This window comes from Scardinius erythrophthalmus (genome assembly GCF_964197995.2).
Source record: "Scardinius erythrophthalmus genome assembly, chromosome: 7".
NCBI classification, from domain to species: domain Eukaryota; kingdom Metazoa; phylum Chordata; class Actinopteri; order Cypriniformes; family Leuciscidae; genus Scardinius; species Scardinius erythrophthalmus.
This window is the reverse complement of record NC_138227.1, coordinates 44,176,594-44,201,180: the sequence shown is the minus strand read 5'-3', so window position 1 is coordinate 44,201,180 and position 24,587 is coordinate 44,176,594. Positions and strand designations below refer to the sequence as shown.

Below are 24,587 nucleotides of genomic sequence, written 5' to 3'. Positions count from 1 at the left end.
TAAGCACAGGTATACTTGTTGTTCTGTGGAGTTTCTTTGAACAAATTATCATTGACTTTTTGCAGCATCGGCTTAGAGCTAGCTCAACAAGCACGCCCTAGGTGGGGGGCTGATGTCCTATGGTTCAAAGTCAAGCCTACGACATAGCCTCTATGAGGCTGTTTACATTTAGAGCCCGCCATTTTGGTTCTATGGTCAAAACAAACGTATCAATGATGTTTTTGTATGTCTAGATTCATTTATAGTTCATGACTCTTTCCCACCTGTTTTGTGTGTAATCTGCCTCTCTGCTTTCGTACGCAAAGCCTCCGTCGTAGGTCCGGTGCAAAAGCAAAAAGTGTCCTTTTCCCCTTAAGCCACTGGGCCTCTTGCGCAGGGTGCTTTGTGTAATTTCAGCCTGATAGGGCACATGCACAGGCAGGACAGAATGATGCACACAAACACCCAGCACAGCTATCAGAAGTTTGTGGGTTCTATGCTAATTCAGATCTTGCGCTCATCATGGCTACAGCGTTGCTTTGAACAAACCATCCTTGAATTCGCCCAACGGCCAACTTAAACAAAGCCCATCAAAGACGACCCAGGTGGGACTTGAACCCACAATCTCCAGCTCCGGAGGCTGATGCCTTATCCATTAGGCCACTAGGCCTTGTCTGGCAAGCTCTGCCTTTGATCTGTAATATGACTTCAAGTGGTTTCTGACGCTCAAACAACTACACTTTAGTATCTCGACGCCAGGTCGGGTTCCGTCTTTGAGGTGAACTTCACAGAATTTGTGGCGCCCTCCCGAAAGGCTTCCTTCCGACAGGGCTCGTTGGTCTAGGGGTATGATTCTCGCTTTGGGTGCGAGAGGTCCCGGGTTCAAATCCCGGACGAGCCCAGCAGTTTCAGAACTAGCAGCCAGTTGGCTCCGTCCTTTTGCAGCACTGAGCCAAACTCAAAACTGTCGTGGTTTTGAAATCCTTACTGCTGCTTGTGTTCATTTGTACTATAACTTAGCCAAGATTTTATTTATTTAGAAAAGGGACATTGTATATCAATCGACATTCATGAATGTAAATGTACCCAAATTAGCCCGAAGGCTAGTTTTCATCGGTATTGAAAACTAGCAGCCAGTTGGCTCCATCCTTTTGCAGCACTGAGCCAAACTCAAAACTGTCGTGGTTTTGAAATCCTTACTGCTGCTTGAGTTCATCTGTACTACAACAGAGCCGAGATTCAGCCAGATGACAAGCGATTATTTCCTTGCACAGAACGTACTCAGAATCGCTGTCTGCCAGGGAGTGCGGCTCCCTAACGACAAACGCTTTCTATTAAAACTAGTGCCCGCCCATTCTGCTAGAGGCCAGCGTTCGGTGACTGTACAAGTCTACGCAAGTAACCCGATCCTTCATCAGCCAGGCTCGTTGGTCTAGGGGTATGATTCTCGCTTTGGGTGCGAGAGGTCCCGGGTTCAAATCCCGGACGAGCCCAGCAGTTTCAGAACAAGCAGCCAGTTGGCTCCCTCCTTTGGAGCGCTGAGCCAAACTCAAAACTGCTGTGAAAAGGCTGTTTGTCTTCATCTGTACTAAAATTCAGCCAGATGACAAGTGTTTATTTCCTTCACAGAACATACTCAAAACCGTTGCCCGCCAGGGAGTACGGCTCCCTAACGACAAACGTGTTGTATTAAAACTGGTGCCTGCCCATTCTGTTAAAGGCCAGCGTTCAGTGACTGTACGCAAGTAGCCCAAACCTTCATTTATCAGGCTCGTTGGTCTAGGGGTATGATTCTCGCTTCGGGTGCGAGAGGTCCCGGGTTCAAATCCCGGACGAGCCCTCTCACCTTTAGTATGAGTTCAAGGGTTCTCTGACTCTGTTTGCTTCTGCTGCTTTTCTTTATCAACCACTTCATATCTGGCCATTTACTGCAACCCACATAGTACTTGACGTCACATTCTGCAGCATCAGAGGCTGATGCTTCGGCCAAACTGAACTTTTTGCAGGCCTGTAGATGCCGTAGTGCAGGGGTGCCCAACCCTGCTCCTGCCGATCGACTGTCCTGCACAGTTCATCTCCAACCCTAATCAAACACACCTGCCTTTAATTTTCAAGCGATCCTGAAGACGTTAATTGGTTGCTTCAGGTGTGTTTGATTAGGGTTGGAGATAAAATGTGCAGGACAGTCGATCGGCAGGAGCAGGGTTGGGCACCCCTGCCGTAGTGGGATTCAAACCATTTTATATCGCTCTTAATTGAATCACCGTGGCTCTTTTGCAGAAACGCTTAAGCACAGGTATACTTGTTGTTCTGTGGAGTTTCTTTGAACAAATTATCATTGACTTTTTGCAGCATCGGCTTAGAGCTAGCTCAACAAGCACGCCCTAGGTGGGGGGCTGATGTCCTATGGTTCAAAGTCAAGCCTACGACATAGCCTCTATGAGGCTGTTTACATTTAGAGCCCGCCATTTTGGTTCTATGGTCAAAACAAACGTATCAATGATGTTTTTGTATGTCTAGATTCATTTATAGTTCATGACTCTTTCCCACCTGTTTTGTGTGTAATCTGCCTCTCTGCTTTCGTACGCAAAGCCTCCGTCGTAGGTCCATTGCAAAAGCAAAAAGTGGCCTTTTCCCCTTAAGCCACTGGGCCTCTTGCGCAGGGTGCTTTGTGTAATTTCAGCCTGATAGGGCACATGCACAGGCAGGACAGAATGATGCACACAAACACCCAGCACAGCTATCAGAAGTTTGTGGGTTCTATGCTAATTCAGATCTTGCGCTCATCATGGCTACAGCGTTGCTTTGAACAAACCATCCTTGAATTCGCCCAACGGCCAACTTAAACAAAACCCATCAAAGACGACCCAGGTGGGACTTGAACCCACAATCTCCAGCTCCGGAGGCTGATGCCTTATCCATTAGGCCACTAGGCCTTGTCTGGCAAGCTCTGCCTTTGATCTGTAATATGACTTCAAGTGGTTTCTGACGCTCAAACAACTACACTTTAGTATCTCGACGCCAGGTCGGGTTCCGTCTTTGAGGTGAACTTCACAGAATTTGTGGCGCCCTCCCGAAAGGCTTCCTTCCGACAGGGCTCGTTGGTCTAGGGGTATGATTCTCGCTTTGGGTGCGAGAGGTCCCGGGTTCAAATCCCGGACGAGCCCAGCAGTTTCAGAACTGGCAGCCAGTTGGCTCCGTCCTTTTGCAGCACTGAGCCAAACTCAAAACTGTCGTGGTTTTGAAATCCTTACTGCTGCTTGTGTTCATTTGTACTATAACTTAGCCAAGATTTTATTTATTTAGAAAAGGGACATTGTATATCAATCGACATTCATGAATGTAAATGTACCCAAATTAGCCCGAAGGCTAGTTTTCATCGGTATTGAAAACTAGCAGCCAGTTGGCTCCATCCTTTTGCAGCACTGAGCCAAACTCAAAACTGTCGTGGTTTTGAAATCCTTACTGCTGCTTGAGTTCATCTGTACTACAACAGAGCCGAGATTCAGCCAGATGACAAGCGATTATTTCCTTGCACAGAACGTACTCAGAATCGCTGTCTGCCAGGGAGTGCGGCTCCCTTACGACAAACGCTTTCTATTAAAACTAGTGCCCGCCCATTCTGCTAGAGGCCAGCGTTCGGTGACTGTACAAGTGTACGCAAGTAACCCGACCCTTCATCAGCCAGGCTCGTTGGTCTAGGGGTATGATTCTCGCTTTGGGTGCGAGAGGTCCCGGGTTCAAATCCCGGACGAGCCCAGCAGTTTCAGAACAAGCAGCCAGTTGGCTCCCTCCTTTGGAGCGCTGAGCCAAACTCAAAACTGCTGTGAAAAGGCTGTTTGTCTTCATCTGTACTAAAATTCAGCCAGATGACAAGTGTTTATTTCCTTCACAGAACATACTCAAAACCGTTGCCCGCCAGGGAGTACGGCTCCCTAACGACAAACGTGTTGTATTAAAACTGGTGCCTGCCCATTCTGTTAAAGGCCAGCGTTCAGTGACTGTACGCAAGTAGCCCAAACCTTCGTTTATCAGGCTCGTTGGTCTAGGGGTATGATTCTCGCTTCGGGTGCGAGAGGTCCCGGGTTCAAATCCCGGACGAGCCCTCTCACCTTTAGTATGAGTTCAAGGGTTCTCTGACTCTGTTTGCTTCTGCTGCTTTTCTTTATCAACCACTTCATATCTGGCCATTTACTGCAACCCACATAGTACTTGACGTCACATTCTGCAGCATCAGAGGCTGATGCTTCGGCCAAACTGAACTTTTTGCAGGCCTGTAGATGCCGTAGTGCAGGGGTGCCCAACCCTGCTCCTGCCGATCGACTGTCCTGCACAGTTCATCTCCAACCCTAATCAAACACACCTGCCTTTAATTTTCAAGCGATCCTGAAGACGTTAATTGGTTGCTTCAGGTGTGTTTGATTAGGGTTGGAGATAAACTGTGCAGGACAGTCGATCGGCAGGAGCAGGGTTGGGCACCCCTGCCGTAGTGGGATTCAAACCATTTTATATCGCTCTTAATTGAATCACCGTGGCTCTTTTGCAGAAACGCTTAAGCACAGGTATACTTGTTGTTCTGTGGAGTTTCTTTGAACAAATTATCATTGACTTTTTGCAGCATCGGCTTAGAGCTAGCTCAACAAGCACGCCCTAGGTGGGGGGCTGATGTCCTATGGTTCAAAGTCAAGCCTACGACATAGCCTCTATGAGGCTGTTTACATTTAGAGCCCGCCATTTTGGTTCTATGGTCAAAACAAACGTATCAATGATGTTTTTGTATGTCTAGATTCATTTATAGTTCATGACTCTTTCCCACCTGTTTTGTGTGTAATCTGCCTCTCTGCTTTCGTACGCAAAGCCTCCGTCGTAGGTCCGGTGCAAAAGCAAAAAGTGGCCTTTTCCCCTTAAGCCACTGGGCCTCTTGCGCAGGGTGCTTTGTGTAATTTCAGCCTGATAGGGCACATGCACAGGCAGGACAGAATGATGCACACAAACACCCAGCACAGCTATCAGAAGTTTGTGGGTTCTATGCTAATTCAGATCTTGCGCTCATCATGGCTACAGCGTTGCTTTGAACAAACCATCCTTGAATTCGCCCAACGGCCAACTTAAACAAAGCCCATCAAAGACGACCCAGGTGGGACTTGAACCCACAATCTCCAGCTCCGGAGGCTGATGCCTTATCCATTAGGCCACTAGGCCTTGTCTGGCAAGCTCTGCCTTTGATCTGTAATATGACTTCAAGTGGTTTCTGACGCTCAAACAACTACACTTTAGTATCTCGACGCCAGGTCGGGTTCCGTCTTTGAGGTGAACTTCACAGAATTTGTGGCGCCCTCCCGAAAGGCTTCCTTCCGACAGGGCTCGTTGGTCTAGGGGTATGATTCTCGCTTTGGGTGCGAGAGGTCCCGGGTTCAAATCCCGGACGAGCCCAGCAGTTTCAGAACTAGCAGCCAGTTGGCTCCGTCCTTTTGCAGCACTGAGCCAAACTCAAAACTGTCGTGGTTTTGAAATCCTTACTGCTGCTTGTGTTCATTTGTACTATAACTTAGCCAAGATTTTATTTATTTAGAAAAGGGACATTGTATATCAATCGACATTCATGAATGTAAATGTACCCAAATTAGCCCGAAGGCTAGTTTTCATCGGTATTGAAAACTAGCAGCCAGTTGGCTCCATCCTTTTGCAGCACTGAGCCAAACTCAAAACTGTCGTGGTTTTGAAATCCTTACTGCTGCTTGAGTTCATCTGTACTACAACAGAGCCGAGATTCAGCCAGATGACAAGCGATTATTTCCTTGCACAGAACGTACTCAGAATCGCTGTCTGCCAGGGAGTGCGGCTCCCTAACGACAAACGCTTTCTATTAAAACTAGTGCCCGCCCATTCTGCTAGAGGCCAGCGTTCGGTGACTGTACAAGTGTACGCAAGTAACCCGATCCTTCATCAGCCAGGCTCGTTGGTCTAGGGGTATGATTCTCGCTTTGGGTGCGAGAGGTCCCGGGTTCAAATCCCGGACGAGCCCAGCAGTTTCAGAACAAGCAGCCAGTTGGCTCCCTCCTTTGGAGCGCTGAGCCAAACTCAAAACTGCTGTGAAAAGGCTGTTTGTCTTCATCTGTACTAAAATTCAGCCAGATGACAAGTGTTTATTTCCTTCACAGAACATACTCAAAACCGTTGCCCGCCAGGGAGTACGGCTCCCTAACGACAAACGTGTTGTATTAAAACTGGTGCCTGCCCATTCTGTTAAAGGCCAGCGTTCAGTGACTGTACGCAAGTAGCCCAAACCTTCATTTATCAGGCTCGTTGGTCTAGGGGTATGATTCTCGCTTCGGGTGCGAGAGGTCCCGGGTTCAAATCCCGGACGAGCCCTCTCACCTTTAGTATGAGTTCAAGGGTTCTCTGACTCTGTTTGCTTCTGCTGCTTTTCTTTATCAACCACTTCATATCTGGCCATTTACTGCAACCCACATAGTACTTGACGTCACATTCTGCAGCATCAGAGGCTGATGCTTCGGCCAAACTGAACTTTTTGCAGGCCTGTAGATGCCGTAGTGCAGGGGTGCCCAACCCTGCTCCTGCCGATCGACTGTCCTGCACAGTTCATCTCCAACCCTAATCAAACACACCTGCCTTTAATTTTCAAGCGATCCTGAAGACGTTAATTGGTTGCTTCAGGTGTGTTTGATTAGGGTTGGAGATAAACTGTGCAGGACAGTCGATCGGCAGGAGCAGGGTTGGGCACCCCTGCCGTAGTGGGATTCAAACCATTTTATATCGCTCTTAATTGAATCACCGTGGCTCTTTTGCAGAAACGCTTAAGCACAGGTATACTTGTTGTTCTGTGGAGTTTCTTTGAACAAATTATCATTGACTTTTTGCAGCATCGGCTTAGAGCTAGCTCAACAAGCACGCCCTAGGTGGGGGGCTGATGTCCTATGGTTCAAAGTCAAGCCTACGACATAGCCTCTATGAGGCTGTTTACATTTAGAGCCCGCCATTTTGGTTCTATGGTCAAAACAAACGTATCAATGATGTTTTTGTATGTCTAGATTCATTTATAGTTCATGACTCTTTCCCACCTGTTTTGTGTGTAATCTGCCTCTCTGCTTTCGTACGCAAAGCCTCCGTCGTAGGTCCGGTGCAAAAGCAAAAAGTGGCCTTTTCCCCTTAAGCCACTGGGCCTCTTGCGCAGGGTGCTTTGTGTAATTTCAGCCTGATAGGGCACATGCACAGGCAGGACAGAATGATGCACACAAACACCCAGCACAGCTATCAGAAGTTTGTGGGTTCTATGCTAATTCAGATCTTGCGCTCATCATGGCTACAGCGTTGCTTTGAACAAACCATCCTTGAATTCGCCCAACGGCCAACTTAAACAAAGCCCATCAAAGACGACCCAGGTGGGACTTGAACCCACAATCTCCAGCTCCGGAGGCTGATGCCTTATCCATTAGGCCACTAGGCCTTGTCTGGCAAGCTCTGCCTTTGATCTGTAATATGACTTCAAGTGGTTTCTGACGCTCAAACAACTACACTTTAGTATCTCGACGCCAGGTCGGGTTCCGTCTTTGAGGTGAACTTCACAGAATTTGTGGCGCCCTCCCGAAAGGCTTCCTTCCGACAGGGCTCGTTGGTCTAGGGGTATGATTCTCGCTCTGGGTGCGAGAGGTCCCGGGTTCAAATCCCGGACGAGCCCAGCAGTTTCAGAACTGGCAGCCAGTTGGCTCCGTCCTTTTGCAGCACTGAGCCAAACTCAAAACTGTCGTGGTTTTGAAATCCTTACTGCTGCTTGTGTTCATTTGTACTATAACTTAGCCAAGATTTTATTTATTTAGAAAAGGGACATTGTATATCAATCGACATTCATGAATGTAAATGTACCCAAATTAGCCCGAAGGCTAGTTTTCATCGGTATTGAAAACTAGCAGCCAGTTGGCTCCATCCTTTTGCAGCACTGAGCCAAACTCAAAACTGTCGTGGTTTTGAAATCCTTACTGCTGCTTGAGTTCATCTGTACTACAACAGAGCCGAGATTCAGCCAGATGACAAGCGATTATTTCCTTGCACAGAACGTACTCAGAATCGCTGTCTGCCAGGGAGTGCGGCTCCCTAACGACAAACGCTTTCTATTAAAACTAGTGCCCGCCCATTCTGCTAGAGGCCAGCGTTCGGTGACTGTACAAGTGTACGCAAGTAACCCGATCCTTCATCAGCCAGGCTCGTTGGTCTAGGGGTATGATTCTCGCTTTGGGTGCGAGAGGTCCCGGGTTCAAATCCCGGACGAGCCCAGCAGTTTCAGAACAAGCAGCCAGTTGGCTCCCTCCTTTGGAGCGCTGAGCCAAACTCAAAACTGCTGTGAAAAGGCTGTTTGTCTTCATCTGTACTAAAATTCAGCCAGATGACAAGTGTTTATTTCCTTCACAGAACATACTCAAAACCGTTGCCCGCCAGGGAGTACGGCTCCCTAACGACAAACGTGTTGTATTAAAACTGGTGCCTGCCCATTCTGTTAAAGGCCAGCGTTCAGTGACTGTACGCAAGTAGCCCAAACCTTCGTTTATCAGGCTCGTTGGTCTAGGGGTATGATTCTCGCTTCGGGTGCGAGAGGTCCCGGGTTCAAATCCCGGACGAGCCCTCTCACCTTTAGTATGAGTTCAAGGGTTCTCTGACTCTGTTTGCTTCTGCTGCTTTTCTTTATCAACCACTTCATATCTGGCCATTTACTGCAACCCACATAGTACTTGACGTCACATTCTGCAGCATCAGAGGCTGATGCTTCGGCCAAACTGAACTTTTTGCAGGCCTGTAGATGCCGTAGTGCAGGGGTGCCCAACCCTGCTCCTGCCGATCGACTGTCCTGCACAGTTCATCTCCAACCCTAATCAAACACACCTGCCTTTAATTTTCAAGCGATCCTGAAGACGTTAATTGGTTGCTTCAGGTGTGTTTGATTAGGGTTGGAGATAAACTGTGCAGGACAGTCGATCGGCAGGAGCAGGGTTGGGCACCCCTGCCGTAGTGGGATTCAAACCATTTTATATCGCTCTTAATTGAATCACCGTGGCTCTTTTGCAGAAACGCTTAAGCACAGGTATACTTGTTGTTCTGTGGAGTTTCTTTGAACAAATTATCATTGACTTTTTGCAGCATCGGCTTAGAGCTAGCTCAACAAGCACGCCCTAGGTGGGGGGCTGATGTCCTATGGTTCAAAGTCAAGCCTACGACATAGCCTCTATGAGGCTGTTTACATTTAGAGCCCGCCATTTTGGTTCTATGGTCAAAACAAACGTATCAATGATGTTTTTGTATGTCTAGATTCATTTATAGTTCATGACTCTTTCCCACCTGTTTTGTGTGTAATCTGCCTCTCTGCTTTCGTACGCAAAGCCTCCGTCGTAGGTCCGGTGCAAAAGCAAAAAGTGGCCTTTTCCCCTTAAGCCACTGGGCCTCTTGCGCAGGGTGCTTTGTGTAATTTCAGCCTGATAGGGCACATGCACAGGCAGGACAGAATGATGCACACAAACACCCAGCACAGCTATCAGAAGTTTGTGGGTTCTATGCTAATTCAGATCTTGCGCTCATCATGGCTACAGCGTTGCTTTGAACAAACCATCCTTGAATTCGCCCAACGGCCAACTTAAACAAAGCCCATCAAAGACGACCCAGGTGGGACTTGAACCCACAATCTCCAGCTCCGGAGGCTGATGCCTTATCCATTAGGCCACTAGGCCTTGTCTGGCAAGCTCTGCCTTTGATCTGTAATATGACTTCAAGTGGTTTCTGACGCTCAAACAACTACACTTTAGTATCTCGACGCCAGGTCGGGTTCCGTCTTTGAGGTGAACTTCACAGAATTTGTGGCGCCCTCCCGAAAGGCTTCCTTCCGACAGGGCTCGTTGGTCTAGGGGTATGATTCTCGCTTTGGGTGCGAGAGGTCCCGGGTTCAAATCCCGGACGAGCCCAGCAGTTTCAGAACTAGCAGCCAGTTGGCTCCGTCCTTTTGCAGCACTGAGCCAAACTCAAAACTGTCGTGGTTTTGAAATCCTTACTGCTGCTTGTGTTCATTTGTACTATAACTTAGCCAAGATTTTATTTATTTAGAAAAGGGACATTGTATATCAATCGACATTCATGAATGTAAATGTACCCAAATTAGCCCGAAGGCTAGTTTTCATCGGTATTGAAAACTAGCAGCCAGTTGGCTCCATCCTTTTGCAGCACTGAGCCAAACTCAAAACTGTCGTGGTTTTGAAATCCTTACTGCTGCTTGAGTTCATCTGTACTACAACAGAGCCGAGATTCAGCCAGATGACAAGCGATTATTTCCTTGCACAGAACGTACTCAGAATCGCTGTCTGCCAGGGAGTGCGGCTCCCTAACGACAAACGCTTTCTATTAAAACTAGTGCCCGCCCATTCTGCTAGAGGCCAGCGTTCGGTGACTGTACAAGTGTACGCAAGTAACCCGATCCTTCATCAGCCAGGCTCGTTGGTCTAGGGGTATGATTCTCGCTTTGGGTGCGAGAGGTCCCGGGTTCAAATCCCGGACGAGCCCAGCAGTTTCAGAACAAGCAGCCAGTTGGCTCCCTCCTTTGGAGCGCTGAGCCAAACTCAAAACTGCTGTGAAAAGGCTGTTTGTCTTCATCTGTACTAAAATTCAGCCAGATGACAAGTGTTTATTTCCTTCACAGAACATACTCAAAACCGTTGCCCGCCAGGGAGTACGGCTCCCTAACGACAAACGTGTTGTATTAAAACTGGTGCCTGCCCATTCTGTTAAAGGCCAGCGTTCAGTGACTGTACGCAAGTAGCCCAAACCTTCGTTTATCAGGCTCGTTGGTCTAGGGGTATGATTCTCGCTTCGGGTGCGAGAGGTCCCGGGTTCAAATCCCGGACGAGCCCTCTCACCTTTAGTATGAGTTCAAGGGTTCTCTGACTCTGTTTGCTTCTGCTGCTTTTCTTTATCAACCACTTCATATCTGGCCATTTACTGCAACCCACATAGTACTTGACGTCACATTCTGCAGCATCAGAGGCTGATGCTTCGGCCAAACTGAACTTTTTGCAGGCCTGTAGATGCCGTAGTGCAGGGGTGCCCAACCCTGCTCCTGCCGATCGACTGTCCTGCACAGTTCATCTCCAACCCTAATCAAACACACCTGCCTTTAATTTTCAAGCGATCCTGAAGACGTTAATTGGTTGCTTCAGGTGTGTTTGATTAGGGTTGGAGATAAACTGTGCAGGACAGTCGATCGGCAGGAGCAGGGTTGGGCACCCCTGCCGTAGTGGGATTCAAACCATTTTATATCGCTCTTAATTGAATCACCGTGGCTCTTTTGCAGAAACGCTTAAGCACAGGTATACTTGTTGTTCTGTGGAGTTTCTTTGAACAAATTATCATTGACTTTTTGCAGCATCGGCTTAGAGCTAGCTCAACAAGCACGCCCTAGGTGGGGGGCTGATGTCCTATGGTTCAAAGTCAAGCCTACGACATAGCCTCTATGAGGCTGTTTACATTTAGAGCCCGCCATTTTGGTTCTATGGTCAAAACAAACGTATCAATGATGTTTTTGTATGTCTAGATTCATTTATAGTTCATGACTCTTTCCCACCTGTTTTGTGTGTAATCTGCCTCTCTGCTTTCGTACGCAAAGCCTCCGTCGTAGGTCCGGTGCAAAAGCAAAAAGTGGCCTTTTCCCCTTAAGCCACTGGGCCTCTTGCGCAGGGTGCTTTGTGTAATTTCAGCCTGATAGGGCACATGCACAGGCAGGACAGAATGATGCACACAAACACCCAGCACAGCTATCAGAAGTTTGTGGGTTCTATGCTAATTCAGATCTTGCGCTCATCATGGCTACAGCGTTGCTTTGAACAAACCATCCTTGAATTCGCCCAACGGCCAACTTAAACAAAGCCCATCAAAGACGACCCAGGTGGGACTTGAACCCACAATCTCCAGCTCCGGAGGCTGATGCCTTATCCATTAGGCCACTAGGCCTTGTCTGGCAAGCTCTGCCTTTGATCTGTAATATGACTTCAAGTGGTTTCTGACGCTCAAACAACTACACTTTAGTATCTCGACGCCAGGTCGGGTTCCGTCTTTGAGGTGAACTTCACAGAATTTGTGGCGCCCTCCCGAAAGGCTTCCTTCCGACAGGGCTCGTTGGTCTAGGGGTATGATTCTCGCTTTGGGTGCGAGAGGTCCCGGGTTCAAATCCCGGACGAGCCCAGCAGTTTCAGAACTGGCAGCCAGTTGGCTCCGTCCTTTTGCAGCACTGAGCCAAACTCAAAACTGTCGTGGTTTTGAAATCCTTACTGCTGCTTGTGTTCATTTGTACTATAACTTAGCCAAGATTTTATTTATTTAGAAAAGGGACATTGTATATCAATCGACATTCATGAATGTAAATGTACCCAAATTAGCCCGAAGGCTAGTTTTCATCGGTATTGAAAACTAGCAGCCAGTTGGCTCCATCCTTTTGCAGCACTGAGCCAAACTCAAAACTGTCGTGGTTTTGAAATCCTTACTGCTGCTTGAGTTCATCTGTACTACAACAGAGCCGAGATTCAGCCAGATGACAAGCGATTATTTCCTTGCACAGAACGTACTCAGAATCGCTGTCTGCCAGGGAGTGCGGCTCCCTAACGACAAACGCTTTCTATTAAAACTAGTGCCCGCCCATTCTGCTAGAGGCCAGCGTTCGGTGACTGTACAAGTGTACGCAAGTAACCCGATCCTTCATCAGCCAGGCTCGTTGGTCTAGGGGTATGATTCTCGCTTTGGGTGCGAGAGGTCCCGGGTTCAAATCCCGGACGAGCCCAGCAGTTTCAGAACAAGCAGCCAGTTGGCTCCCTCCTTTGGAGCGCTGAGCCAAACTCAAAACTGCTGTGAAAAGGCTGTTTGTCTTCATCTGTACTAAAATTCAGCCAGATGACAAGTGTTTATTTCCTTCACAGAACATACTCAAAACCGTTGCCCGCCAGGGAGTACGGCTCCCTAACGACAAACGTGTTGTATTAAAACTGGTGCCTGCCCATTCTGTTAAAGGCCAGCGTTCAGTGACTGTACGCAAGTAGCCCAAACCTTCGTTTATCAGGCTCGTTGGTCTAGGGGTATGATTCTCGCTTCGGGTGCGAGAGGTCCCGGGTTCAAATCCCGGACGAGCCCTCTCACCTTTAGTATGAGTTCAAGGGTTCTCTGACTCTGTTTGCTTCTGCTGCTTTTCTTTATCAACCACTTCATATCTGGCCATTTACTGCAACCCACATAGTACTTGACGTCACATTCTGCAGCATCAGAGGCTGATGCTTCGGCCAAACTGAACTTTTTGCAGGCCTGTAGATGCCGTAGTGCAGGGGTGCCCAACCCTGCTCCTGCCGATCGACTGTCCTGCACAGTTCATCTCCAACCCTAATCAAACACACCTGCCTTTAATTTTCAAGCGATCCTGAAGACGTTAATTGGTTGCTTCAGGTGTGTTTGATTAGGGTTGGAGATAAACTGTGCAGGACAGTCGATCGGCAGGAGCAGGGTTGGGCACCCCTGCCGTAGTGGGATTCAAACCATTTTATATCGCTCTTAATTGAATCACCGTGGCTCTTTTGCAGAAACGCTTAAGCACAGGTATACTTGTTGTTCTGTGGAGTTTCTTTGAACAAATTATCATTGACTTTTTGCAGCATCGGCTTAGAGCTAGCTCAACAAGCACGCCCTAGGTGGGGGGCTGATGTCCTATGGTTCAAAGTCAAGCCTACGACATAGCCTCTATGAGGCTGTTTACATTTAGAGCCCGCCATTTTGGTTCTATGGTCAAAACAAACGTATCAATGATGTTTTTGTATGTCTAGATTCATTTATAGTTCATGACTCTTTCCCACCTGTTTTGTGTGTAATCTGCCTCTCTGCTTTCGTACGCAAAGCCTCCGTCGTAGGTCCGGTGCAAAAGCAAAAAGTGGCCTTTTCCCCTTAAGCCACTGGGCCTCTTGCGCAGGGTGCTTTGTGTAATTTCAGCCTGATAGGGCACATGCACAGGCAGGACAGAATGATGCACACAAACACCCAGCACAGCTATCAGAAGTTTGTGGGTTCTATGCTAATTCAGATCTTGCGCTCATCATGGCTACAGCGTTGCTTTGAACAAACCATCCTTGAATTCGCCCAACGGCCAACTTAAACAAAGCCCATCAAAGACGACCCAGATGGGACTTGAACCCACAATCTCCAGCTCCGGAGGCTGATGCCTTATCCATTAGGCCACTAGGCCTTGTCTGGCAAGCTCTGCCTTTGATCTGTAATATGACTTCAAGTGGTTTCTGACGCTCAAACAACTACACTTTAGTATCTCGACGCCAGGTCGGGTTCCGTCTTTGAGGTGAACTTCACAGAATTTGTGGCGCCCTCCCGAAAGGCTTCCTTCCGACAGGGCTCGTTGGTCTAGGGGTATGATTCTCGCTTTGGGTGCGAGAGGTCCCGGGTTCAAATCCCGGACGAGCCCAGCAGTTTCAGAACTAGCAGCCAGTTGGCTCCGTCCTTTTGCAGCACTGAGCCAAACTCAAAACTGTCGTGGTTTTGAAATCCTTACTGCTGCTTGTGTTCATTTGTACTATAACTTAGCCAAGATTTTATTTATTTAGAAAAGGGACATTGTATATCAATCGACATTCATGAATGTAAATGTACCCAAATTAGCCCGAAGGCTAGTTTTCATCGGTATTGAAAACTAGCAGCCAGTTGGCTCCATCCTTTTGCAGCACTGAGCCAAACTCAAAACTGTCGTGGTTTTGAAATCCTTACTGCTGCTTGAGTTCATCTGTACTACAACAGAGCCGAGATTCAGCCAGATGACAAGCGATTATTTCCTTGCACAGAACGTACTCAGAATCGCTGTCTGCCAGGGAGTGCGGCTCCCTAACGACAAACGCTTTCTATTAAAACTAGTGCCCGCCCATTCTGCTAGAGGCCAGCGTTCGGTGACTGTACAAGTGTACGCAAGTAACCCGATCCTTCATCAGCCAGGCTCGTTGGTCTAGGGGTATGATTCTCGCTTTGGGTGTGAGAGGTCCCGGGTTCAAATTCCGGACGAGCCCAGCAGTTTCAGAACAAGCAGCCAGTTGGCTCCCTCCTTTGGAGCGCTGAGCCAAACTCAAAACTGCTGTGAAAAGGCTGTTTGTCTTCATCTGTACTAAAATTCAGCCAGATGACAAGTGTTTATTTCCTTCACAGAACATACTCAAAACCGTTGCCCGCCAGGGAGTACGGCTCCCTAACGACAAACGTGTTGTATTAAAACTGGTGCCTGCCCATTCTGTTAAAGGCCAGCGTTCAGTGACTGTACGCAAGTAGCCCAAACCTTCGTTTATCAGGCTCGTTGGTCTAGGGGTATGATTCTCGCTTCGGGTGCGAGAGGTCCCGGGTTCAAATCCCGGACGAGCCCTCTCACCTTTAGTATGAGTTCAAGGGTTCTCTGACTCTGTTTGCTTCTGCTGCTTTTCTTTATCAACCACTTCATATCTGGCCATTTACTGCAACCCACATAGTACTTGACGTCACATTCTGCAGCATCAGAGGCTGATGCTTCGGCCAAACTGAACTTTTTGCAGGCCTGTAGATGCCGTAGTGCAGGGGTGCCCAACCCTGCTCCTGCCGATCGACTGTCCTGCACAGTTCATCTCCAACCCTAATCAAACACACCTGCCTTTAATTTTCAAGCGATCCTGAAGACGTTAATTGGTTGCTTCAGGTGTGTTTGATTAGGGTTGGAGATAAACTGTGCAGGACAGTCGATCGGCAGGAGCAGGGTTGGGCACCCCTGCCGTAGTGGGATTCAAACCATTTTATATCGCTCTTAATTGAATCACCGTGGCTCTTTTGCAGAAACGCTTAAGCACAGGTATACTTGTTGTTCTGTGGAGTTTCTTTGAACAAATTATCATTGACTTTTTGCAGCATCGGCTTAGAGCTAGCTCAACAAGCACGCCCTAGGTGGGGGGCTGATGTCCTATGGTTCAAAGTCAAGCCTACGACATAGCCTCTATGAGGCTGTTTACATTTAGAGCCCGCCATTTTGGTTCTATGGTCAAAACAAACGTTTCAATGATGTTTTTGTATGTCTAGATTCATTTATAGTTCATGACTCTTTCCCACCTGTTTTGTGTGTAATCTGCCTCTCTGCTTTCGTACGCAAAGCCTCCGTCGTAGGTCCGGTGCAAAAGCAAAAAGTGGCCTTTTCCCCTTAAGCCACTGGGCCTCTTGCGCAGGGTGCTTTGTGTAATTTCAGCCTGATAGGGCACATGCACAGGCAGGACAGAATGATGCACACAAACACCCAGCACAGCTATCAGAAGTTTGTGGGTTCTATGCTAATTCAGATCTTGCGCTCATCATGGCTACAGCGTTGCTTTGAACAAACCATCCTTGAATTCGCCCAACGGCCAACTTAAACAAAGCCCATCAAAGACGACCCAGGTGGGACTTGAACCCACAATCTCCAGCTCCGGAGGCTGATGCCTTATCCATTAGGCCACTAGGCCTTGTCTGGCAAGCTCTGCCTTTGATCTGTAATATGACTTCAAGTGGTTTCTGACGCTCAAACAACTACACTTTAGTATCTCGACGCCAGGTCGGGTTCCGTCTTTGAGGTGAACTTCACAGAATTTGTGGCGCCCTCCCGAAAGGCTTCCTTCCGACAGGGCTCGTTGGTCTAGGGGTATGATTCTCGCTTTGGGTGCGAGAGGTCCCGGGTTCAAATCCCGGACGAGCCCAGCAGTTTCAGAACTAGCAGCCAGTTGGCTCCGTCCTTTTGCAGCACTGAGCCAAACTCAAAACTGTCGTGGTTTTGAAATCCTTACTGCTGCTTGTGTTCATTTGTACTATAACTTAGCCAAGATTTTATTTATTTAGAAAAGGGACATTGTATATCAATCGACATTCATGAATGTAAATGTACCCAAATTAGCCCGAAGGCTAGTTTTCATCGGTATTGAAAACTAGCAGCCAGTTGGCTCCATCCTTTTGCAGCACTGAGCCAAACTCAAAACTGTCGTGGTTTTGAAATCCTTACTGCTGCTTGAGTTCATCTGTACTACAACAGAGCCGAGATTCAGCCAGATGACAAGCGATTATTTCCTTGCACAGAACGTACTCAGAATCGCTGTCTGCCAGGGAGTGCGGCTCCCTAACGACAAACGCTTTCTATTAAAACTAGTGCCCGCCCATTCTGCTAGAGGCCAGCGTTCGGTGACTGTACAAGTGTACGCAAGTAACCCGATCCTTCATCAGCCAGGCTCGTTGGTCTAGGGGTATGATTCTCGCTTTGGGTGCGAGAGGTCCCGGGTTCAAATCCCGGACGAGCCCAGCAGTTTCAGAACAAGCAGCCAGTTGGCTCCCTCCTTTGGAGCGCTGAGCCAAACTCAAAACTGCTGTGAAAAGGCTGTTTGTCTTCATCTGTACTAAAATTCAGCCAGATGACAAGTGTTTATTTCCTTCACAGAACATACTCAAAACCGTTGCCCGCCAGGGAGTACGGCTCCCTAACGACAAACGTGTTGTATTAAAACTGGTGCCTGCCCATTCTGTTAAAGGCCAGCGTTCAGTGACTGTACGCAAGTAGCCCAAACCTTCGTTTATCAGGCTCGTTGGTCTAGGGATATGATTCTCGCTTCGGGTGCGAGAGGTCCCGGGTTCAAATCCCGGACGAGCCCTCTCACCTTTAGTATGAGTTCAAGGGTTCTCTGACTCTGTTTGCTTCTGCTGCTTTTCTTTATCAACCACTTCATATCTGGCCATTTACTGCAACCCACATAGTACTTGACGTCACATTCTGCAGCATCAGAGGCTGATGCTTCGGCCAAACTGAACTTTTTGCAGGCCTGTAGATGCCGTAGTGCAGGGGTGCCCAACCCTGCTCCTGCCGATCGACTGTCCTGCACAGTTCATCTCCAACCCTAATCAAACACACCTGCCTTTAATTTTCAAGCGATCCTGAAGACGTTAATTGGTTGCTTCAGGTGTGTTTGATTAGGGTTGGAGATAAACTGTGCAGGACAGTCGATCGGCAGGAGCAGGGTTGGGCACCCCTGCCGTAGTGGGATTCAAACCATTTTATATCGCTCTTAATTGAATCACCGTGGCTCTTTTGCAGAAACGCTTAAGCACAGGTATACTTGTTGTTCTGTGGAGTTTCTTTGAACAAATTATCATTGACTTTTTGCAGCATCGGCTTAGAGCTAGCTCAACAAGCACGCCCTAGGTGGGGGGCTGATGTCCTATGGTTCAAAGTCAAGCCTACGACATAGCCTCTATGAGGCTGTTTACATTTAGAGCCCGCCATTTTGGTTCTATGGTCAAAACAAACGTATCAATCACTGCATGAAAAGACTCAAATCCGGCAAAATACGGGCATGGTAAACTCCTGTGTAATTTGATGTTTGCCGGATGTATGCGGGAAAAAGCGGATCAGAGTAACATGGAACAGTATATTTCAAGATAAACCCGGAAACCTCACATATGCGGACATATACAGGAATCCGTGAAATTTCACGGACATATACAGCTGAAACACTGCTGGGTGTGAGAGGACTGACAACTGTTAGGTGTGAAGACCTTTCATATGTTAATGACTGACACTAAAGGTGCTGGCTGTTCTCAGAGGGAGGGGTGGCCAGGGAGGACTTCAGGGTTGAGAATTATCTCTGGATTACTATAGGCTAAAGCAAACAAGCTTTTTGTACAGAAAAATAAATAAATTCTTAAGGACCTGAAACACAAAACCGACGTCAAAGAACTAGCAATGACTAAAGCCGACTCTAGGGTTGGCTCACGTCGCCTGTGTCAGGGCCTTAAAACCACTGCATGAAAAAAAGTCTCTTAATCAAATATTTTTTATAAAAACAGGACAAAATAAACACCCAGTCTGAACATATACGTTCACAAAAACATCTGAATATTTAATGAAATAAACAAAGGAATTTAATTAGTGCTGGGAAAAAATTAATCGCATCCAAAATAAAAGTTTGTGTTTGCATAATATATGTGTGTGTACTGTGTATAATTATTCTGTAAATACACACATATGCATGTATTTATTTAAGAAATATCTGCATGTATATACTGTATATATATTTATACACAATTTATATTATATATAAATATAAATAATTTAATAAAATAAAAAAAATAAAAATCTTAAATATATACATGCATATGTGTGTATTTATATATACAAAATAATTATATACAGTACACGCACATATATTATGCAAACACAAACTTTTATTTTGGATGCGATTAATTTTTTTCCCAGCAATAAATTTAATGGAACAAATAAAGAAAAATGAACCAAACATTTCAGAATATCTCAAATTTTATTGTGAAGTTTTACAAATTGCAGACAACAACAATTGTCACCTTTTTTACAATTGGCTTTTAGCTTGCTTAGTTGGGGAAATTTAATTTAATATTCAACAATATTATTGATCTGCCTGCGTTGACACTATTATATGAGATCTGAGCTGAGCTGGACGATGACATCACGGTTTTCTCCAAAGTGGCTATATATATCCACAGTTAAATTTATTTATTTATTTATACAACAAAATGAATCACCACTGAACTGACTTAAGCTGGACTGTGAAGCTATTTTCTTCTGGAAACAAACTGTCTTGCATTACTTTCCTGTTATCTCTGTAAAGCTACTTTGAAACAATCTGTAGGCCTATTGTAAAAAGCACTGTATAAATAAAGGTGACTTGATATTTATTAAAAAGGTAGAAGGAACCTGAGCTTTTCTACTCCACTGAATTGAAGACCGAGGTCACTACAGTTAAAATCTCTTGCTGATTTAATCCACCTTTAAACTATTAATGTCTGTGAACAAATAGCCTATGTATTTTTATGTTTGTGTGCCTCAGCGTTTCTGAGTGAACACCGCTGGTTTACTCACTATTGTTTACTGTACTGTCGATCACGTGATATGACGTCATGACGTGCAGCTGACGTTACCTGAAAAATCTGTCCAAGATGGCTACCCTCTTGAGCGACGTGTATCAAGAATGAAACAACTTGTAAGTAAACCAAAACACTTCAAAACTACTTTGCTTGTTGTAATATTGTAAGAATATCATATTACACGTGATATTTGACTTAGACGAGGCTATTTTTAAGTTGCAAGCGCGGTGCCGCGGGCGCGATTGCCGTCAGTCCGCCTGCTAGTTACAGATAATATCCTGTGTACTGTTAATGTCGTGGCAGGGCAATAATGTTAACGTTAGTCAATAACTCTTTTCAGCAAGCGATAGTCCTTCTGTTTTTGAGTGTGTTGCTGCTGTTTGTGTTAAGCGCCCTGCTCTGGCAAGTTCAATGTGATGTTATCTACATGCTGATGCACCCAAATGAGCTAGTGGCTAACGTTAGCAGTTACGTTAACTTTTACTCAAACAAAGTTAAGGTTATGGACATAATAGTTACCGAATGAACTATGCAAGTTTTTATTAAACCCTTTACAAACGTCTTTTCATTATAGGTTTAAGTGGAAGGAGTGCAGTGAGCATCCCCAAAATCAAGGTGACTCAAATGTTAATTTAGTCTGTAACTATTTTTCACCATTTCTTTTATTTGGAGCCTAATTCATTAGCATCAATCAAACGTCTCTTAAAAATTAAATCTCTTGCTGTCTGTTTTTGTGTGCATGTGCAGACCTACATTGTCACCAGAGAGCAACTTTATCGGTAAGTTACATTCACTTGAAATTCTGTATCATTAATTTGTCATTAAAGAGGTTGATTGCATAATTTGACTGGTTTCATATTGATTGTTTTATCTGTGCAGGTGAAGGACTTCTTGGGGAAATGGCCGGCTCTTCGGATTGAATCACAGGTAAAACAGACTCGCTTCTCTTTTCTGCCACTCTTCACACATATTTCACTGCCAAGTTTTTAATATGTATCACATTCAAATGGAACAGCAAATGCCACTATTCACTGTGTGTAAGAACTATCACTTTGCATGTGACCATGTTGCTCAACAATGTATTTTAACGGAACATGTTGCATCACAAATGTGTTTTCGGTTGCAAATCGAGTATTAGTCTTTTTATATAATTATTTTTGTTTGTTTTTGTAGCTTTGTGCTGAGTTCCAACGCATCACAAACGTCAACATACGGAACCAGTTCTATGCTGTGCTTGACCAACACACACCTGCACTGGTGGCCTTGTATAGGCAGAAGGCGGCACGAACCGGTAAGATATCAGAGGCGCTGAGTGACATCTTAAAGACTTATGAACTGATATGTTTTGTCTCTTATGTTTACTGTGATGGCCAACTTATTCAAACTGAAAATTCACTTTTGAGGTTCTTGCAGATTGTGAATCCATTTAAACGCTTTTTAATTTCAAACTTTACAGGAACCCGTAAAGCGCCTCCATAATTCAGAGAACAACCCACACAAATACGATCCACAAACCGGGTAAGACTGCGTATTGTATACTGTAAATGTTAGTTTAATCTACCACTATATGGATTTGAAATACTAAAACTGAATTTCATTGATGATGCCTGCAACTTTTTCCCCCAGAATAAATTCATCACATAACCTGGCTGTGACCACTTATCTCTTCAAAGAATTAAGGACAACTTTTACAGACGTTGACCCTGAATGTGCAAAAGGTAATCTTAAAGATGTTGTAATCATTTTAATGTCCTCTGTTTTACTTAGTTTTATTGGCATTACATTTATTTATGATTTATTTAACAGGTTGCAAGACATATTTTGAGACTTTGCAGAGGAAGTATTCTTTGGCTCAGCCTGAAAAGGCCAAGAAAAGAAACACTATGAAGAACACTGCAAAGAACCGTCAAAGAAAGAGACGGGTAAGTTAAGAAACTGGTTAAGCAGTTGTTGTTTTTTTCTTCTTCAGAATGTAACTGTCCTCCTCTCTGTGTTTTAGTGGTTAAATTACTGTCATGTTTTGCAGTTGCTGGAGACCATGTCCAGTGTTGTACAAACCCAACACATAAAGGGAACTGTGGAAGACTGCAACAATAGAACTGATGTCTGATGAAGATGCTATTGTTGATAGAAGGCCAGTGTGGATGCTGAGGTCTCCACCAAACAGAACCACAGAGTTATCTGCTCTCTGCCAGGTACTACAAACCAGACTAGAGGCTGACCCACGCTACGTCACACCACCAGTGCATCATGGCAGTTTGAAAAAATTAATATTTACATATATACACTTTAATTTCTATATTTATTTATTGATTTTAAATTGTTTTATATTGTATACTTTGTATATTTGTTCCTTTTTGATGTGCATGTTGCTGATCTCCACGTTTTGTATTTTATTCCTTTACACCTTTGTTAACATTTCTTTTTCCCCATTCATTTTAATGTATGTTTATAATGTTCATGTTATATTTGTTTTTGTTCCTTTAAATTTTCATCCCCTCAAATATTTTTGTTCCCCCATTCCTTTTTAATGCTTGTTTATAATGCTCTTTGTAATGTTTTATTTACCTTAATAAAAATGTCAGACTTTCTCATTGTTCTTTGTGTGTGTTTTTAAAATTATATTTGAATGTATTAAAATTGGGGTAAGGGGGGTTTAGTGTATACTGAGCAATATCTGCATAGCTGGCCTATAACCAATCAAATCACTGTGCGAAAAGGCCTAGGGTGGGTTATGTTCTAAAAGTAACCAATCAAATCACTTTCCTGGGTTTTTTAATGTATCCTGTCCTCCAATAGTGGTCTGGGTAATGGGAGTGGTTTTAAAAGAAAAGGACCAATAGGGGGGAAGGCCAAAAGGTGCACAAAGGTGTGAAAATGTTCTCTTGAAAAAAACCTTTGAGGGATTACTTGCCATGGCAACAAATGGCTGTAGCACGGGAGTATACGTCCACAACATACATCCGATTTGGTATCATTTCGGATGTATACGGATATATACAGACCCATGGAATTTGAGCTATCCGGCCAGTATACTCCCGGATTCTTCCGAATTCCAGCAGTGTATACAGGAGTATACTGGTCCGGATACACCTCTTTTCATGCAGTGAATGATGTTTTTGTATGTCTAGATTCATTTATAGTTCATGACTCTTTCCCACCTGTTTTGTGTGTAATCTGCCTCTCTGCTTTCGTACGCAAAGCCTCCGTCGTAGGTCCGGTGCAAAAGCAAAAAGTGGCCTTTTCCCCTTAAGCCACTGGGCCTCTTGCGCAGGGTGCTTTGTGTAATTTCAGCCTGATAGGGCACATGCACAGGCAGGACAGAATGATGCACACAAACACCCAGCACAGCTATCAGAAGTTTGTGGGTTCTATGCTAATTCAGATCTTGCGCTCATCATGGCTACAGCGTTGCTTTGAACAAACCATCCTTGAATTCGCCCAACGGCCAACTTAAACAAAGCCCATCAAAGACGACCCAGGTGGGACTTGAACCCACAATCTCCAGCTCCGGAGGCTGATGCCTTATCCATTAGGCCACTAGGCCTTGTCTGGCAAGCTCTGCCTTTGATCTGTAATATGACTTCAAGTGGTTTCTGACGCTCAAACAACTACACTTTAGTATCTCGACGCCAGGTCGGGTTCCGTCTTTGAGGTGAACTTCACAGAATTTGTGGCGCCCTCCCGAAAGGCTTCCTTCCGACAGGGCTCGTTGGTCTAGGGGTATGATTCTCGCTTTGGGTGCGAGAGGTCCCGGGTTCAAATCCCGGACGAGCCCAGCAGTTTCAGAACTAGCAGCCAGTTGGCTCCGTCCTTTTGCAGCACTGAGCCAAACTCAAAACTGTCGTGGTTTTGAAATCCTTACTGCTGCTTGTGTTCATTTGTACTATAACTTAGCCAAGATTTTATTTATTTAGAAAAGGGACATTGTATATCAATCGACATTCATGAATGTAAATGTACCCAAATTAGCCCGAAGGCTAGTTTTCATCGGTATTGAAAACTAGCAGCCAGTTGGCTCCATCCTTTTGCAGCACTGAGCCAAACTCAAAACTGTCGTGGTTTTGAAATCCTTACTGCTGCTTGAGTTCATCTGTACTACAACAGAGCCGAGATTCAGCCAGATGACAAGCGATTATTTCCTTGCACAGAACGTACTCAGAATCGCTGTCTGCCAGGGAGTGCGGCTCCCTAACGACAAACGCTTTCTATTAAAACTAGTGCCCGCCCATTCTGCTAGAGGCCAGCGTTCGGTGACTGTACAAGTGTACGCAAGTAACCCGATCCTTCATCAGCCAGGCTCGTTGGTCTAGGGGTATGATTCTCGCTTTGGGTGCGAGAGGTCCCGGGTTCAAATCCCGGACGAGCCCAGCAGTTTCAGAACAAGCAGCCAGTTGGCTCCCTCCTTTGGAGCGCTGAGCCAAACTCAAAACTGCTGTGAAAAGGCTGTTTGTCTTCATCTGTACTAAAATTCAGCCAGATGACAAGTGTTTATTTCCTTCACAGAACATACTCAAAACCGTTGCCCGCCAGGGAGTACGGCTCCCTAACGACAAACGTGTTGTATTAAAACTGGTGCCTGCCCATTCTGTTAAAGGCCAGCGTTCAGTGACTGTACGCAAGTAGCCCAAACCTTCGTTTATCAGGCTCGTTGGTCTAGG

General features: G+C 45.8%; 1 protein-coding gene across 1 annotated transcript; it reads left to right on the top strand.

Annotated features, from left to right (window-relative positions):
* The first annotated feature begins 21,103 nt into the window (after positions 1–21,103).
* LOC308693679 (uncharacterized protein) lies at positions 21,104–22,439 on the top strand. The gene is made up of 5 exons (XM_081370758.1): positions 21,104–21,217; positions 21,383–21,444; positions 21,553–21,644; positions 21,733–21,848; positions 21,953–22,439. The coding sequence occupies exons 1-5, from the start codon at positions 21,152–21,154 to the stop codon at positions 22,034–22,036; spliced, it is 420 nt and encodes a 139-aa protein (XP_081226884.1). The 5' UTR covers positions 21,104–21,151; the 3' UTR covers positions 22,037–22,439.
* Positions 22,440–24,587: the final 2,148 nt, after the last annotated feature.